Source organism: Typopeltis vanoorti, chromosome 1 (assembly GCF_054136105.1).
Source record: "Typopeltis vanoorti isolate ZY-2024b chromosome 1, IOZ_Tvanoo_1.0, whole genome shotgun sequence".
Taxonomy (NCBI): domain Eukaryota; kingdom Metazoa; phylum Arthropoda; class Arachnida; order Uropygi; family Thelyphonidae; genus Typopeltis; species Typopeltis vanoorti.
The window spans coordinates 183,697,914-183,718,229 of record NC_143549.1 but is presented as its reverse complement, the minus strand read 5'-3'; the positions used below and the strand labels follow the sequence as shown (position 1 = coordinate 183,718,229).

Sequence of the window (20,316 nt, the reverse complement as noted above, 5' to 3'; positions counted from 1 at the left end):
GGATAGACAATATAAAAAATTGGACAGTTGCTTTTACGGAGCTGAAGGCAAACTGGAAGATATCTGTAGAGATATTTCCTAATATCTACTCTACAGTCCTTTATGGACTATAAGGATGAAGAGGAAGAACAGCAATTAGAAAACTGAATCATGTTGTATACAATCCACTTCATATTGATCTTTTTGTTGTGCTGTGAAGAATATATCTACATGGATACAAAAAGTAATTTTGGTTCCTCAAGTCATAGTTTTTATTGTTGAAATTATTGGTTATTTAAAATCTTCTGCCCTATTTAATTCAAACAGGTTGCTATTTATGAATTTTTAATAGATTCATCAGAATGCATAACTCCTAAGCAGCCAAATTGGAAACTTCATCCCTTACCTCCAGCAATAGCACCAACAAGATTGACCTTAATGAAGCCAGAAAAGGCATGTAAGTGACCTCAAATATTTATTTTTACCATGGCATTTTTGATTATCTGTATGAACTTGGCAAAAGTCATTAAAAACCTTAATCTTTTATTTCTAAACTAAAAAAATTGGTATTCAGTAATTATAAATTTCTGATGGTCATTTATAATTGATCACTAGACTTTTGGTTTATGATGGTTATGTAGGATGGATAATAGTAGTCGTGTTGATATGGCCCATGCTTTGAGCTTCAAGAGAAGCAAGCATACAAAGAAAATTAGCAACAAAGAAATGAAATTGATAAAGAAATTGGGAATTTCTTAATTAGTTTATATATATAATTATCAGATTGAAACAAACACTATACTCAGCAACACAAATAATACTAAATAGTATTCATTGTTTAGATTATATTTGGTCATTATAAATTGTTTGGCAGGAAAAATTCTACAAACAAATAGAGGGGACAGCCATGGGTTCACCACTCTCCCCACCCTTGGCCAATTTCTTTATGGAGACCTTTGAAGAAAAAGCCTTAGCCTCTGCCCCACAAAAACCAACCATATGGCTTCGCTACGTTGATGATGTATTCGCTATTTGGCCACATGGCTCTGAAACACTTCTCTCCTTCTTAACACACTTAAACAACCAACACCCCAGAATCAAATTCACTCTAGAAAAAGAGGAAAACAACAGCCTCCCTTTCCTAGACACACTAGTCACCTGCCAGCCTAATGGAACCTTGGTTTTCTCAATTTACAAAAAACCCACCCATACAGGCAGATACATTCACCAACAATCCCCCCCCCCCTCACAACAATATGGAGTAGTGAAAACACTATACAACAGGGCTAAACTAATCTGTTCAAACGACTTGGCCCTAAACACTGAACTGAATCACATCCTCAACACTTTCTCAGCCAATGGCTACCCCCCCCCCCCCCCCAAAAAAAAAATCCAAAAAATATTAGAACCTACAAACCACAGATCCCCCCCCCCCCCAACAACAAGGATTACTCTAAATCCATCACCATTCCCTACATCCGAGGCACCTCGGAAAAGATTACCAAAATCTTAAAAAAACATGATCTGACCTCCTGTTACAAACCTTACAAAAAATTGGCATCCCTTATCCGCTCCACTAAAGACCAACCACTTCCCCTAGACCTACCTGGTGTTTACCAGGTCCCTTGCAGTTGTAAACTGTCTTACTTTGGCCAAACAGGCAGGACAGCGAATATCAGAATTTCGGAACACAAGGACTACATCCATTTTCACAAATACAGTCATTCTGGGCTTGCGGACCATGCTCTGGATACACGCCACAGAATACGGTGAAAGAAAGCTACAGTGATACACCATAGCAAATACAAATTTGAAAGACTCTTTATGGAATCAGCCTCAACCCTAAGAAATTCTCCAAACCTCAACAAATTTGGTTGTATGCGACTGCCCCAAATTTGGGAGGCCTACATCAGCAAACCTTCAGCCCAACGGCCAAGAACACCTACTTAGCCCACTAGAGGGCACCATCAGGACTTTTAGGAGAATAATAGCTTCATCTCTTCATTCCCAGTGTCTGTGTTGTAGTGCCTACGTGCACGTAACTTTTTTTTGTAAGTTCCTTTAGAAGATGGCAATGTGACGTTGCCGAAATATCGGAAAATATTTATTAAAATTTAATTTAATTTATATCCTTAACTACATTGTTCAATTCCTTAAGTGTTTTAATAAGGTCATTATAAAGTCAAGCAGACTTTATAAACTGTACATGTGCATACTTGTATGGAAACTTGGTATTAAATCAGATGAGCGCTTCAAAACTGAAGTGTTGTACTTTTTAAAGAAATTGATAAAGTAACATTAGTATACATTATTTCATGTGAAATATGTATGAAAGTGTTATAATAAATAAATGTTAACAGAATGAAGCTGTATTTGTTATCCTACTTTAAAAAAAAACTTTCCTACCAGGAATAAAAAGTGGTTTGGATGCTTCTTTATGGCTACAGAGCTTTACTGCAAAAAAAATCCACTAATTCCTAATTGCTGTATTTATTGTATTATCTTTTAACACATTTGGTTATTTGTATTACTTTTTTTAAAATTTATTATTTTGATATTTAGTTCATTTTCAGTTATGAATGATAGTACGTTCAGTGAAGAATCTTTATCTTCAATCTCATTGTAATTCATTAGTGCAAGAAACAGATTGAGCAATGTAATATTGGTTGGTCATGAATATGTGCATCTAATTATAGAAAATTTTCTTTGTTGAATAAAATAAATTATGCTTCACAAGAACTGATATTCTTGTTTTCTTCTTTATTTTGCCTATGCTTCAAAAACAAAAAAAAAGCAAGTTTCATTAATCTAACAGATAAGCTTAGGCGTTGATGGTTATTCATGACTTATTTTTCACGGTATTAACAACACCACAAACACTTTTATCAACAAGGATGTTTTATTAACGCTAATATTTCGCTGATTTTCAACTCAGCATCATCAGAGCACAACACACATGTAAACGCGACAGTGAGTGAGTGAAACAGTATAATTGCAAAAGACAAAAGATCTAAAGTCCTATTTTTGGCGCCCTCTAACGAAAAAAAAAAAAAAAAAAAAGCAGCAGTTATCCAGGAGTTTTTCTTAGGATAACTGTCTCCCAAATTTTTGGCAAATTAATGCAACCATATTTGTTAAGGTTGGGAGAATTCTTCAAAGCCATTGCTGACTCAAAAAATAATCTTTCAGATCTATAACGACTCCTAACCTTAACAAAGTGTCTTGTCCATGGGGCCAGATGGCAAACACATCATCTACATAGCGCAACCACACTAGTGGCTTGTATGTAGCTGTGGTAAGTACTTTGTTTTCAAAGTGTTCCATGTAAAAATTTGCTAACGGGGGGGAGAGGGGTAAACCCATAGCCGATAAAGGAAATGCAACAGTTATCATGAATAAAGAAGAGTATAACAAAAAAATGCAAGATCTCATATGTGACAGTTCCACGTATCAAATTATACATCGAGACCCTACAATGTCGCAAAAGAAAAAAGTCCAAAAATTACTTAAAAAAAAAGTGACATCATGGCCCAAAGAAATCATCAGGAAAATAAAACCAATTCATGTTAAAACACCCCGTATTTATAGATTACCAAAAATCCACAAAACTAATGTTCCCCTATGCCCCATAGTTGATAGCATAGATAGTCCCACATATAAACTGGCCCGGCATTTAGCTAAGTCGCTTGCCCCTCTTACTGGCAACTCCTCTACTTTTGTAAAAAATTCAATCCATTTCAAAACACTGGTTAAAAATCTAATCCTAAAAAATTCAGACATAATGGTTAGTTTCGATGTCACCTCCCTATTTACCAATGTACCACTTATAGATACTCTTGATTTAATCAAGTCTAAATTTCCCCCAGATATTTTTGAATTATTTCAATTTACCATGAATGCAGGTTACTTTACATGGGGGGGGGGGAATTCTACAAACAGATTAATGGTACTGCTATGGGTTCCCCCCTCTCCCCCCATTAGCAAATTTTTACATGGAACACTTTGAAAACAAAGTACTTACCACAGCTACATACAAGCCACTAGTGTGGTTGCGCTATGTAGATAATGTGTTTGCCATCTGGCCCCACTTTGGATGCTTTTGTCACCTACCTAAACAGCCAACACCCCAAAATTCACTTCACAGTAGAAAAAGAATCAAATAACTGTTTACCATTTCTTGACACATTAGTCACCTGCCTTTCAGATGGATCACTATCTTTTTCTATTTACAGGAAGCCTACACACACAGGAAGATACCTACATAAACAATCACATCATCATCCAGTCCAACAGTACGACATTTTAAAAACACTTACACACAGAGCCAGAGCCATTTGTTCTAACGATACAGCTCTGACCACTGAACTCCAGTACCTGCGCCATACGTTCTTAGCCAACGGCTACAATCCCTACAAAATAGAAAAAATACTACATAGGCCCATTACTCTGCCCCCCCCCCCCCCCCCCCCCAATACACAAGAATACAACATGACCATTTCTATTCCCTATATCAGAGGTACATCGGAAAAGATAGCCAAAGTATTGTTGAAACATGGCCTTCGCACCACCTTCAAGCCTCATGTCAAGCTGGCAACTCTGATCCACTCGCCAAAGGATAAACTTCACCCTTTAGCACACCCAGGAGTGTATGAAGTTCCATGTGACTGTGACTTGGCCTATTATGGGCAAACAGGAAGATCAGTGAACATCTGCCTGGAAGAACATGAAAGATGCATTCGTTACTATTACTATGGCAAGTCGGGACTGGCAGACCACGCTTTGGACACTCCTTTACACAGGATTAGATGGAGGAAAACGAATGTGCTATTTAGGAGTCGTTATAGATCTGAAAGATTATTTTTTGAGTCAGCAATGGCTTTGAAGAATTCTCCCAACCTTAACAAATATGGTTGCATTAATTTGCCAAAAATTTGGGAGACGGTTATCCTAAGAAAAACTCCTGGATAACTGCTGCTTTTTTTTTTTTTTTTCTCGTTAGAGGGTGCCAAAAATAGGACTTTAGATCTTTTGTCTTTTGCAATTATATTATTTCACTCAGTCACTGTCGCGTTTACATGTGTGTTGTGTTCTGATGATGCTGAGTTGAAAATCAGCGAAATATTAGCGTTAATAAAACATCCTTGTTGATAAAAGTGTTTGTGGTGTTGTTAATACCGTGAAAAATAAGTCATGAAAAAGCAAGTTTGCTTGACATTTGTACATATTTGTACAAAGAACAGGTGAGTTCATATCAAGTTGCAATAGTATCTCATAATATGCAGCATATTTCATTCTAGGGAATATATAATGCCATTGCATTATGGATAGTCTCTTTCACTAAAATATATTGCATTATACATGCCCAAGAAGGGAGTGTGTATTATGGGATACAAGGACGATATGATGCGAAGTCAATTGCTGTCTGTACAAGTAGAGCCTAGTCGAGATATTTTGAGCACACCTTTTTGTTTGTTCATGTTCAGGTTAAAAAAGAATATAAAGAAATATAATAAAATATAATTTAATTTATAATAATAAAATATAATTTATGTTAGGCCTGTGTAGCTCAGTGGAAGTGGTGCTTGCATCCCGTGCACTAGGCTGCCTGAAGATAGACTTAAGTTCAAGTCTAGTTGCTGACTGGAGGAACTTTTTCTAAGCCTTTCTTTCACTGGTTTCCAAATTAGTCAATCTCTGGCATGGGCAAGCTTTTTATTATTATGTAACACCTCCAGGGAGTCCAAAAGACTCTCATCGAGGGAGGGCACCTACTCTACAACTCTTTGTCTCCACCAATTACAATCTTTAGTTGTAACTACCACCATCTACAGCAATGCCATCTACTGCCCATCATCACTAGTATTTTCAGACAATCGCAAACATCCATGCCCATGGTAGGATTCAAACCCGCAGCCTTTTCGCTGGAGAGTGGATATGCAATCACTTGGCCATTCAGGCTGGCTATTTCGTCCTGTAAACTCAAAATTGACCATATAATCCACATTATTTCAGACACTACATATCCTGTTAGGGTTAGGAGCCAAGAGATTGCAGCACTTGTTTGCCTGTCTCTTCATCAGTTGCTACTTATAAGTAGAGATAGCCATTGGTGCCAGCTATCTCTGATTGGCTGCTAGTGGAGATTGAACTGCCTACTCAGTCTCCAAAGCCAGATAGGAATCAAAAGCCCTTGCCTACTTCATATAGGGGAGTAAAAGGCATTACCTTATTATTATTATTATTAGAGTATAATTTCTTGTCAAGTAAAATTTACTTTCACAAGAAAAAAAAAGTTAAAAATTATCTCCAGTCTAAATTATTGTAATAATACAGTGATATACCATTTGCTACTTATATGTGGAAATATGACTTTGCCATTGAGTTAGATCTCTTCATCTATTCCTCCTTCTGACTCAATGGTTATCCAGAGGGTGCTTTCTGTGGGTAGAGCAGGTTCTGCTTACTGCTGTGAACTAGGATTTGATCAGTGCTCTCTGCAGCAGAGAGCACTGGTCAAAAACTAGTAGTTTTTGAACACTGGTTGGTTTTGAGCAAGTTATCCATCTCAGTAAAGGTTGAAACCATTCTGAGTAGTAACTCTCACCATATTATAAATTATGAGCACCTGAGAAGGAAACGTGTATTATGGAATAAATGCAGCTTGATGTGAAGTCAGCTGCTCTATATATAACTAGCCTTTTTTTTTATCATGATTAAATATAATTAGGATCGACAGGTACACCATTTATTTTCTGGCAACAGATTGATCTGGCACTTCCTCCAGTATAGACAGAATTATGAAAGTGCATTTGAAATTCCCGTGACACATAACTAGTTCACTAGGCCAGTATATATTATCATCATTTATATTATTACATTCTGCACAGAGTTGGGAGTTTCATTCAGCCGACAACATTTAACATACCGGGGCAAAATCTTAAAATCCTTAACACTTCTTGAATTAACAACATATTCTGGTAATGTGTTCCATTCACTGACAATTCTCCATGTAAAAATTTACTCCCCCCCCCCTCTTCATTACACTCTTACATAACTTCCAGGGATGGACACTGGTTCTTCTCCTCTTGCCTTCTACTCTTTTTTATAATCTTCTCTGGATTAATTCAGTAAAATCCTATCACTAACTTAAACATCACTATCATATCATATCACCTCTTGTGATCAAATCTGAGCATTACAATGTGCAGTCTTTGCAACATTTGCAATATACCCTCTAAACTTCAGTCTACTGATCAACCATCACTCCCAAATCTTGAATCTCATCCACTTCCTGTAGTACAGCACCATCAGCATAGTACACAGCCTTAATTTCTGTACTCCAAAAAAGGAACACCTTGCACTTATTAATGTTAAAACTGCAACTCCACTCCTTTGTCCAATTCAAAAGTATTCAAATCTTCCTGAAGGGAATTAACATCAGCAGTGCTACTTATAATTCTCCTCAACTTTGCATTATCAGCAAACAGCTGAAGATACCCAGTCAGTCCACATGATATATCATTTACAAACAGGTTAAACAGCAGGGACCCAAGAACAAAACCCTGGGGCATGGCACTGGTTAGTCTCCTTTTTTGAGACTCTGATCCATCATACACAACTTACTGGTATCCATCACTCAGAGAGCCAATCTTCATTCCATCTAACCAACATACTATCTATTCCTATCCTCTTCAGCTTGTTAAAGTGATATTCTTGGACTTTGCATCACTTTATATGACTCTCCTTTATCTAACACACTCATTACCATATCATAAAATGCAAGTAAATTGCTAAAACAGACCTAACCATTACAAATCTATGCTGACCATAATAAAGAATGCAATGTCCAACAACCCAATCGTGTATTCTATTCCTAACCAATCTCTCCAACACCTTGACTAAAACTGCAGTTATAGCCACAGACTGTTCTATAATTGGGAACTTTTTGTCCTAGAACCATGCTTATGGAGTGGTACTATTTTGCCTTCTTTCCACTCCTTAGGAACCCTACTCCCTGCAAGACTTTCATTAACAACTAGGTCAAGGGCATAACCAACTCTAGTGCACATTAACTCTAGTGCACGTTCCTTAAGGATACATGGTGATATGTCGTCCATTCCTACAGCCTTATTAACATCTAATCCAATCAACACCTGATACACCTCTGATTCTTCATTTCCAATTCTCCTAATACTTACCTTTCTTCTATATATTGCATTGTATCATTTACGCCAGTATAATATATACTGATAAAGTGCTTGTTCAATAATTCCACTATCCCATGCAGTGGTTACTCTGCTGCTATGATTGTCCACACACTTTGCTCCACACACCATATGGGTGGAGCAAATCCATATGTTTCAACCCAGAAAACTAATACATTCTTGTAAGTACAGCAATACTGTCCTGTATTGTACTGATAAAACCTGTATTATTGTATGTATTACATTAAATTATTTAAATCACATTTTTTGCATTTAAAACTTCTTTAATTAATCCTGTTTCATTGATATTAACAAACTTATACTGATAATTTATACTCAAGTATTTCATTTATTCACTTAATTCAGATTTACTATTTAAGATTATACCCATCCATGATGCTTTAGTTACATGGAGAGGTTGGTCAGAGGTGTACTGATGATTTATTAGTACACAACCTCTGTTCGTCTGGCAAAACAATTAATCCAGCAAGGCTCTGGAAAATTGGTGGTGTATCTGTAATATAATTTGTCAGGTATAGGATCAGTTTGTGATGCAAGAGTAATGCAAAAGTTTTCAAAAAAAATTTTATATTGTATTTTCATTTTTTATTGTATATCATAATAAATAATTCTTTAGTATCCGTTTTCTATATTAAATTAAAGAGCTTGGTGGTATTTAAAATGTATGCATCTTTTCTTAAATGTTGCGTAATTGGCAGTTTGATTAGCCTGTTAGTCCATCCAACTAACAAGCTATTTGAATCCTGCCATGGTTATGGATATTTGTGAATGTCCTACATTGTTAGATGAATCTCATTGTCTAGTGTGATGTCACCATCCTACTAATTGGATGCCTGAAGTGGCTTAAAAAGGTGCGTGTATGGTTTCTGAATTATCTAGCTACCCATTGTATTAATACTAATTTGCTATAGGTTTACAGCCCTTTGTGAGTAGGATTCACTTAAAGTTCTTTCAATAAATGGACGAGATTTTCTAATTTGAACCCCCCCCACCCCCTTACAATTTCAATTTTGAGTATGTTCTAGTTTATTGTTTTTCCAAACTTCAGCCATGGCTTTCCATGTTTCCTGATTTGTCATTTTTGTCTGTCACCTATGTTGTTACTAAGTAACACCTCCATGGAGTCCCATTCTACACTATACAATGCTGCATGATCCATTATCTATGCTATGCATTTCACTCTCTATACTTTGTCATCAGCTACATATTACACAATATTTTTTATCTGGTAATTGTTCTTGTGGTTGGGCTGTTTTGTAGGGGGGGGGAAAACTGTTACCTCCACATGAGACTGGCAAACTCATTTTCATTTGAAAAAAGCCCTATATAAAGGCCTAGATTTATGATGATAATCAAATGGAGGTCTTTCCCAATCTCAAGGTGCATGTCCATAATGCTACTATCATTCTTGACTGAACAGCTTACTTGTAAAAAAAAAAAAAAACTTATCTGTTATCTGACAACAGCCCATACCGATTGTCAACTACAATCCAACAGAATCTACTAAAAAAAAAAAAATTAAGTCAGTACTTACACTCTCCTTGTCTGAAGGAGACCATTAAAAATTGTTATCACATTATGCCTATGCCTCTAAAATTTGTTATTTTGGAAATACACAATTATAACATGCCACTATTGCTGATAGTGGAAGGAATCGGCAGCACTACTTATCACTTGGTCCAGAAACTAGTGTAACTACTCTGAGTTGTTAGGTCATTTCTCCCTCCTGTGTGTGTGTGTGTATTATCATAAAACAAAATTAAGAATGTCACTTAACAAGGAAGGTTTATTAGTCAGGTGTTGATGAAACTTCCCTTTCATGAATGTACCAATCACTGATATGGTTCTTATCCAATAGGCAGCTTTCTGCTTGTTATAATACTCCTCTTTGCCCATGTACTTTGCTCTGGTTATTTCATGTAGCAAAATCATTTCTACCTATAAGAAGGTATAGTCATGGTCTCACCACTACCCCCCCCCCCTCCACATTGCTAAGTTATGTTTGAGATTTAGCAATAAAGAACATCCACTCAAGAAATTCTCTCTTCTTTGTCCAGAATGGTTTGGAAGGATTGGCAGGATCCTGAAATCATTGAAGAAACTCCATTCAGGGAATATTCTTATAGAAACAACAGCATGCATAATCAGAAAATCTCCTTGATGCAACATCCATTGGGAGAGAATACCAATCACAGTATCCCTCACAAAATTTTGAACTATTCTTGAGGAGTAATATGAGAGTGGATCTCTTTGATGTCCTAGACAGAGATTTGCTCCAAATAAAAGGTCAGTGTAACAGCCATAAGATGAATACTCATATATAAGGGTAGTCACCTGGTTTCCACCAGGAATATCATTCTTAATTTTAACACACTTAAATTTCCAACATCTGTGAAAGCTGGATATCTACACTGCCCAGTTAGGCTCTACATCCCAAACCCTTTGCACTGCTTTAAATGTCAAAAATATGGTTATTCTCAAACTGTTTGTCATGGCTGTGCCAGATGTGATTTTAAAGATCACTAGAATAAAGACTTTAAGAGCAAAACATTGAAATGCCCTAATTGCGAGAGAGATCACCAATCATACTCCCGAGCATGCCAAAGGTAGGAGGGTGAAAAGGAGCTCCAAATATAAAAATAAAAACTGAGCATATCATCCCATACCAGGAGGTGAATAGGCAGTATTCCACAAAAATTGGAACACATTACACTAAGAAGCTCCTGTAAAGAAAGTATCAGTAGGGATGCTAACATGTAGGTCAATCTCATGTTCATAACTGCATCATTTGAACAGTATGATTTGTTTTTTTCTTTCTCTCTAGATTATATATAAATGAGAGAAATTGATGTGGGCTCACTCCAGAGGATGTGCTAAAAATGGTCCCACTACATGAGCATCCACTAATTAGAAAATAATTGAACGTACGCCACAGATATTCAAAAATATGCTTCCAGACCCATTAATAGATAGCATGGATGCATCTGTTCCCTCACAAGAAGATAAAATAATTAGTATAGCTACTGCCCTAGAGGGAGTACAATATGACATATTTTTTTCTAATAAAAAAAAAACGATATACACTGGTTGTCCACAATTCTCCAAAAAAAAAAAAAAAAAAAAAATTAAAGGCCAATGAAAACAACACCTCACAAAAACAGAAGCCAGATGATATCAAAATGAAATAATGACATTTCTCTGATGAAATTGTTGTGGATTTCTTCAAAACATTGATGACATTAAGGCTCTCTTACAGAAGTATAAACCTATATGCTTTTGCCTGCAGGAAGCATACTTGAAGGCAGGGGATGGCATTACAAAATGTAGCCATCATTTGTGTAAGGACAAGATAAAGATAGACCTTCTCCTGGAGAAGTTGCCATCCTTATGGGCAACTATACTCCCCATCCAGCAAATCACACTTAATGTAAATGTAGAGGTAGTTGCCATCTGACTCTCAGTTGGCTCTCTTATAACAGTATATTGCATCTACTTACCTCCTGCTGTAGATATCCTTGATCTCATATTGCAGTTGCCATCCCCTTTACTTTTAATGGAGGATTTAAATGAATATACCATTCTGTGGACAACTGTCCACACAAACATCAGAGGAAGGGTTGTTTAGTGTGCTCAACATCTCCCTCTAACACCTTCCATATGCCTACCTACACATTCACAACTATCGACTTAACAGTCTGCTCACCTTCTCTTTTACCATACTTTAAATGTAAAACTGATGAGAATTTATTTGGGAGAAGTCACTTTCCCATGACATCTACCTTTTTAACATGGGCAACCATGTAATACTCATATATCATGATGGAAAATGAAGCAAGTTGACTGGCTCATCTTTTATACTTTAGCAGATTTGGATTCTGCGACAGTCATCATTATCTTGTATCAGTGATGCAGTGAACCACGTGACAGTGTGTTACACAAGCTCTGACAACTGTAATCCCTAAAAGATCTAGTTGGTTTCCACATTTCAGTAAGCAACGGTAGACACTTACAATTGCACAGCAACGAGGGAGGCTTCAAAGCAGCATAGAGTATTTTCAGATTATACCCCACAACAACAAGCCGTGTTACTTTCAAGCATGCTCAAGCCTGAGCAAAACACACATCGTCGAGCCAAAAGGAGTTCTGGATCCAATACATATCTACCATAATGAGTAACAAACAGCAAAGAAGTTTGGCAACAAAATCCAGAAAAATGAATGGTAGATACATCACCCATCAGTGCTCCAACCATGAACTTAATGGAGTTGCCAACACAATGGTAATTATTAACACTCTTGGGAAAATTTTTGCTAAAACACCAGCAGTATCTTTTCCTCTCCCAAATCCTGTCCCAAAAATGCAAAGCAGAAAAAAACAAATTCTGTTTTCTCTGAGCTGTACTGAAGAATACAACAGGCTGCTCACAAATGAAGAAATGAAAGATGCATTTGCTTAAATGCCACCAAACTCTGAACCAGATAATATCCATTACGAAATCATCAAACATCTGTCACCAACTACCACAAATCAATTACTGCAGCTGCTCAACAGAATTTTTTTGTGAGAATGGGTTTCCAGATAACTGGCAAAAAGCTATTATTGTTTCCTTTCCTAAGGTAGGGAAGTATCCAGAATCCCCAACAAACTATAACTTAATTGCTCTGACTAGCTGCCTGTGCAAGATGCTGGCAATAAAATGGTTAATCCTTCTCTTTTTATGGTTTCTGGAGAGCAACAAACTTTTTTTTTCCCAGAACAAAATCTGGCTTTGCAAATGTCATTCAACAACTGATCATCAGTCCAACTGGAAGCATCCATTCAAAATGTGAGCATTTAGTATTAGTTTATTGATATGGAAAAAAACATGACACTGCTTAGAGATTTGGAATATTGAAAGATCTATGACCTACAGAGTTTGGTATCCAAGTAAATCTCTTTTTATCAAGAACTTTTTTTTTTTATCCAACTGACTTTCAAGTCTGAGTTACACTCTCCCCCAGCTGTATACTCAAAAGGAGGGAGATCCATAAGGTTCCTTTTAAGTATTTTTTTATTTTATTTTTTTTCCCCCCCTCAATCAAGTCAAGGTTAACTTGATAACTTTGATGTTTAAGAGAGATGACCTGCACTTGAATGGATTTGGAGAAGTTAATTATTGGGGTGAGACCTGATGCAGAGACTGGAAAAGTTGATCATCATGGGAGGTATGAAAATATGTGCATGTAAGTTCAGCTATAGTATGCAAACATAATAATAATATGAATGTAATTAAACATGATTATGTATCTGACGAAGGAATGGAAATGTACAATTTGGATTCGATTTTGTCTATCTGAGGAGAGAAAAGAGAAAGTTGTCTAATTGGACCCAACAGACCAGATTTATAAGAAAAAGCCAGGTGGTAATTTGTTATATCTATACACAAATGTCAGGAGCATCAGAAACAAAAGGGGTTGAGTTTGTTGTTTGGTGAACATGTTGTATCCTTAGATTGTTGACAGTGAAATCTTGCTAGCAGAGTCAGATTTTTTTACTGGGATCAAGTTTAGAGGATATATAGCATTTTTAGAAGGGACAAAACAGATAGGAGAGGATTGGGGTTGAGTATTACTAATGATATCTGATGATTTGAGACCATGTAAGATAGAAATGCATAAAAGCAATAATAGTGCTATTGTTTCATGTTGTGTAGCAGTGAACTATCTGGTGTGAAGTAAAGGATGAATTATGTGGTGGTGTTGCTACAGATTAGGCAGTTCATTACCCTTATGGATACTAAAAAGTAATTATTATAGGTTACTTAAATTATCCAAACATTCATTGTGTAGAAGAGAAATCTCATAAGAATGAAGGAGAATTTATTGAGCTCTTGTGAGACAACTTCTTCAAGCAGCATGTGAAAGAAGGAGCTCAAGGTAAAAGAGTGTTAGATTTGGTCATAGCATCATAAGGGGAGTCTCAGTCAAGACTGTGACTATTTTATCACCACTCGATGACAGTGATCAATGCCATTCTTGTCCTGGGAGATAGCTAACTGTATGGATGTTCCAATTAGGACAGGTTACTTGCTGAACTACAAAGCTGGAAATTACAACCAACTAAGAAGAACACTTATCTTGTTCTATGATATCAGTTACTGAATGGGAAAGTTATCAGCAATGCATTGGAAGCTTTGAAAAGGTGCATGAATGAGGTACAAATGTGTCTGTAGAGTGTGAAGAACATATTGGGTTGGAGTGAAATGGATGCACAAATTATTAAGCAAGAGATCTGGATGGTGGAAGGAATTTTGTATAACATTGATAGGAGTTATGAAATATAAAGCATGGGCCAGAAATGTTATTCTGCAGAAAGCTAAATTAGAGTAGAAAAAGAAATTGGCTATGCAGGCCAGAAACAATCCGAAGGAATTTTATCATTCTGCTGTAAGTATGAAAGGATGAATACCGAAGAATAGCTTTACTGGATTCAAGTGGTATCCTTGTGTTAGAAGCTGATGAGATTGTTCAAAGAATGAATGCTCACTTTGCTAAGATCTTTCAATCAGGTGTATGTAACAGGGTGCACAGTGCTGCTACTATATTAGATGAAGAGATACAGGTGCTGGGTTAAAGACTTGTTGCATAACCCGCATAAGACTTCAGGAATTGGGACAGATGGAATGTCAGTGTATGATAAAGCAATGTTCAGTCAAATTGGCTAGGCCTTAGACACATTTGTGTAAAGGTAAATGTATTTATATAAGAGTAAAGATATCACAGGAATGGATAGAATGTGTGATGGATCCATTGCATGGGTGGGACAAAAACTGTGTCTAATTGTTGTCTCATGACAAAATCTCTGGAGTGGTGAAGATTTTCGAGAAGTTAGCAAGAAACCACATAGAGAGATGGGTTGACAGACAAGTTATACTTTGCAAAGAACAACATGGAAGGGAAGTCTTGTTTTAGCAATTTTCTCATATTTTATAACATTGTTGCAGCTGAGTTAAATAAGGGAATAGATACACTTATGATACTGTTTGACTTTTCTAAGGCATTTGATAAATACCACATTAAAGGCTGTTGCATAAACTGGAGAATATGGGATTGGAATATAAACTCTTGACTTGGATAAGTGGACAGCTTATCCAAGTCAAGAGTTTATATTCCAATCCCATTGTAGCTGGTAGCTGTCTATCAACTTGGATTAGTTGATGGACAGCTACCAGAAAGTTGTATATGATAGTGTGAATATACCAGATTTAAGGTTCTTGGACCATATTGGGAAGGATCTGACAGGAAACTGCATTGCTTAATTTTTATACATACATATTTACTAATTTATCTCTGACTATTAACATTTTGTGTATGCTGTAACCTTTGCTATGGTACAGTATGACCTTTGCTGTCCTTGTACCAGTAAACCAGCCAGCCAATCTGACAGAAGATGTTCAATTGTTTGCTGATGATGAAAAGATAGGCAGGTCAATCAGAGATGCTATTGATATACAGCACTTACAGAATGGTTTGAATAAGCTGGAACAGTGGGCTAATTATAATGGCTATGTCAGTAAGTGAGCAGATTTAGTTGCCTGCATTCAGAGGGGATAAAAAAAAAAAATCTCTGGAAATGGTGCAAAGAAGAATAACAAACATTATATTGGGATTATGGGATATTGATTATGAGGACAGATTGAGAATGTGGACTGTAGACCCTAGTAAATAGGAGAAAGAGGGATGATATGATAGAGGTATATAAACTTCCAAATGTGGGTGTTCATTGTATGATTAAATTTTTCATTATATAGAATGCTGGGGAGAACATGGGGCATCCATGAAAGTTAAATTGTCCACTCACTCACTGACTGCTCTGAGAAAGAAAAATCTACATCCTTTCTTTAAGCAGTGGCCTCTGTATGGATGACTCTACCATCTTCTCTATCATATAATATGAGGGTAACAGAAAGACTACGATAAGCCATTTGAACATATTTCAAAATGGGCACTTTCAAATGGGTTCAGAGCTGAAGACAATTTTTACATTTTTGCCACAGATATGGTCAGAATCCTAACTTAGAACTCTGACTAGGACAAACTTTATTCTGAGTTGCACCACAAGTCATGTTCTCAAGGCTTATATTTGACAAACTCAGTTTCTTCCTTCAAATACATCATTTACTAGATAAGTGCAATAATGCAGTGGACATCCTTTGAACCCAATCTTCCACTCCTTGCAGTGCTGACAGATGTCTGTTGCTTTGATTGTAAAGGCCACTTATTAGATCAACACTTGACTATGGTTCCCAGATCTGTGCTTTTGCATATTTTGAAATATGCAAAAGCACAGATGTATTTTGTGTATTTTGAATTTTGAAAGTATCCTGTGAAGGCTGAACCCTTTTCATCATTAAGCCATAAGAATTGCAACTGGAGCATTTCAAATTTCACTGATCCCTAGTCTGTATGTCAGGGCAAATGAACCACCTTTGTCACTTCAACATCACCAGCTGTGTCTATTATATGCTATGAAAATAAAATCCCTGTCCTGCCAGACCATTCCATATTACCAAATATTTATTGTCCACAGTAGAATGTGTACCCATCAGACTGCCATATGACCCTTTGGTTTGCAAATAGTCTTTTACAAGCAACATAGCACAGATACCACAGCATACCACAACATAGCACAGATACTACTGTGACATTCACACATGCCACAATGCAGCTTTTCTTTTTGCAAGCTATTCAAATTTTCTACTCCTCTTTGTGTACAGGCAGCTTTCTCAAGAATCAACTACTCTGATTTTGTGTCTGTTTACTCTGATAGTTCATAATCATAAATCCCTTTAAAAAAAAAAAACGTATCTGCTGCGATCCCACTAGAATTTAACAGCTCAGCAGTAAATTTGTTATATTGTATTGCTACCAAAGGTGCATAACGTATTCAGATTCACAAAGTTCTCTCCTCTCCCTTCTACTGGCCTGTTACAGGGCAGTCGTAAGTCTTTCTAAGTCGCACCTGTCCCCAGGATAAGGTGACTTGCCCTATGCCTCCCGATATATTCTATGTCTGTAGCTGTGTGTGTTCACGGGGCCGGTTTGTCTGCTTGCAGGAGGAAAAACCCAAGATAAACTGGGGAGAAAAACCCTGCTTGCTGTCAATGCCCAAGACCAGTTAACTTGCCTATGTCTGAGAAAGAAAATTAGCATAGTTCTCTACAGGTAGTAAGATGTCTTGAACTGTAGAAACATCTAGGGTACTCTTGAATCCAACATATTCTCTATCAGTTAGGGAAGTACGCTTCAATTAGATTCTTGGATGCACGCTTCAATTAGATTCGAAGCCACATTAGGATTCAGGGAAATTATGCTGTAGATACTGCAGCTAGATTAGCTCATTTTTCAAGCTTTCACCATTGGCCTTTCCCATTCACCAGTTACAACAGATCATCAGACAGAAACTTTTATTCCAATGCCAGTCCTCATGTAATAGGGATAATAATAATAAGCATGAAATTAAGCCTGAAATCAAATTATAGTACCCTTGTCTACATAAGGACCATAAAGAGGAAGTTGTTTTAGCTTGGCTTTGCATAAGTCATAGTCATTTTACACACTCCTTCCTATTGAGAGGTGATGACTTGCCTTTGTGTGAGACTGAACTAACCATCATTCATATTTTAATCGACTGCCCTTATTTCATCCATGAGTTCAATTTTAGTTACATTCATCATCTGCTTGAGCCCTATTCACTCAGATAGATTTTATCAGATTCATCGAGTATTATTTTCATTTTAAATTGGAGCATCCATTGTTATCATTATAAAAATTATGCACATAGCATATATATTAGTTTCATTGGTTCAACTCACTATACCTAAGCTTTTAACACCTTGGTCATCTCTTACATTTGTTTTTCTTTGCTGATTTTTATATATGTTTATGCTCTTTTATTTATTTATTACCTTGTATACTACTATAAGTTTTAGTGCAGTGTGATCCTAGTTGACTGCTCTCGTTTTGCCTACAGGTGCAGTTGTTATTTTAGCCACATTCCTAATCTGAGTCCTTATACTCAGTCAGATTTTATCATTCATCATGTGTCACCTTGGTTTTTAAATTTTTAGAGTATTACTGTTTACCATTTCATATAAATTATGCACAGTATTAGTTAAATTTATTATATATTTAAAACCTGATTTTTTATGAATTTTTTTATACTTTTAACATCTGTTTCTTCATCCTTTTTACATTTGTTCTTATATACAGATTTTTATACCTGTGTATGTCTTACTTATTACTTTCTGTACTGGTGCAGCATGATCATAACTATCTTTAAGCCATTAAACTCAAAACAACTAACAAACAGGCATTCATTTTTGACTCTTCAATTTTTCAGATATTCCCCACCATCCCAATCCTTTTGCTGCTAAAAATATGTACTATGATGAACGATGGATTCAGAAACAAGAATTAGGATTTTCTCGGTGGCTAAATTTCATTTTGACACCACCCGAAGGTTTTTCGACAGCAATTGAGATGGATAAAGGTATATATTTCTTTATTGAGAATTTTTTTTTAAATGCTAAATGTACATTAGTCGGTCATCACTTATTTATTTTATAACTAAAGTTGATGACTAACACCCATGAAGAATAATTTATTTTGATATTCATGAATAATATAGTTAGCACATTCTGAAAGAGAGCTATGAAATCTGAGGTGTAACATTAATATTAAAGAATTAAATATGCATGGAGATAACTACATGGAAGGCTACTACTACATTAAGCTATTTCAAACTGCTGTTGAAAGTTTTTTTCACTTGGTCATAAATTAAAGATGCCAAGAAATTATATTCTTGTTTAATCCTTTATCCAAGTGTAAAGTATCTTCATGACTATGCTAGTTGTATATGGGAGCTAATGATTTCACATTAATTGCTTTAGTATTGCATAATGCAATCCAGCATATTTTAATAATAATGTGTTATTACACCTTTTTACTCTTTATATATGAGAAATATGACTTCTACATTACTTTGGCTTTGATATCTCTTCTGAGTCTGGCTACCGCTGATGATACCGCAAAGGTTGAAATTGGTCTGTTTAATCCTTTTTCTAAGTGTAAACAAACAAAATTTGCACATGAAGTATCTTCGTGACTATGCTAGTTGTATATGGGAGCTAATGTTTCACATTATTTGCCTTAGTATTCCATAATGCAATCCAGAGTATTTTAATAATAAGGAGCTACACACCTTTTCACTCTTTGTATATGGGAAATATGATTTCTATATTACTTCTGCCTTGGTATCTCTTCTGTATCTGGCTCCCACTGATGATACCTCAAAGGTCAAAACTGGTCTGAGAGTAGTCCTTCCCATAATGCATAGTATAATACACAACATAAAGGCTGTGTGCTTTGCATTACGGGATACTAAGGCAATTAATGTGAAATCGTTAGCCTGTAGATACAAGTAGCCTAGACATGAAGATACTTCATGCATAGCCGCTAGAGGACCGTAAGTTGTGTAGTGTCAGAAAGAGCTCCGGAAAAATAAGTGTTATTTTGAATAATAATTGGCGTTTCATAAATTTTAGGGTTACGTTATTTATTTTTGAGAAAGAAGTATGTCTGAGTGATTTTTGGTGTGAATTCTATCAGAATTATTAGTCTAAATTGCCATTTTAAATATCACACAATGCCAGTCAGGAGGTCAACCATGCAGGCGTCGACTGGTGCTACTGGGCAAATTCCGCGAATGTCAAGTAGCATTAGCGACATAGACTTTTCAAAACTGGTTCGATGTCCTGAATGCAATATGTATGCATGGCAGAATGTAAGAGATGTCTTTGTGGAGAGGGAGAGAATGAGTGAAAGACAAGAGAAAGTATAGATTTGTTGTAAGTGCGATATACTGTTGGACCATGATACACAGAATGTGAAACTGACTGAAAAGATAGTGTACATGAAAGAAACGGAAATGAAAGATAGAGAGACTGATGGAGTAAAAGAATGCAAAGATGTAGAAGTGAAAGTTACGGAAGAAGTTGCGAAAAACAGAAGTGAAATGAAAGTTGGAGAAACGAAGGAGTGAAAGAATGCAAAGATGTACAAGTGAAAGTTAG

At 36.2% G+C, this 20,316-nt stretch overlaps 1 protein-coding gene across 1 annotated transcript in view; it reads left to right on the top strand.

The window, feature by feature from the left end:
* Positions 1 to 20,316, top strand: part of LOC150110692 (uncharacterized) — a 464,373-nt gene that overhangs the window by 58,842 nt on the left and 385,215 nt on the right. Inside the window, exons 3-4 of the mRNA XM_090405298.1 lie at positions 332 to 436; positions 18,585 to 18,734. Of these exons, the coding sequence (XP_090261424.1) occupies positions 332 to 436; positions 18,585 to 18,734 (255 nt within the window). The remainder of the gene's footprint in view (positions 1 to 331; positions 437 to 18,584; positions 18,735 to 20,316) is intronic.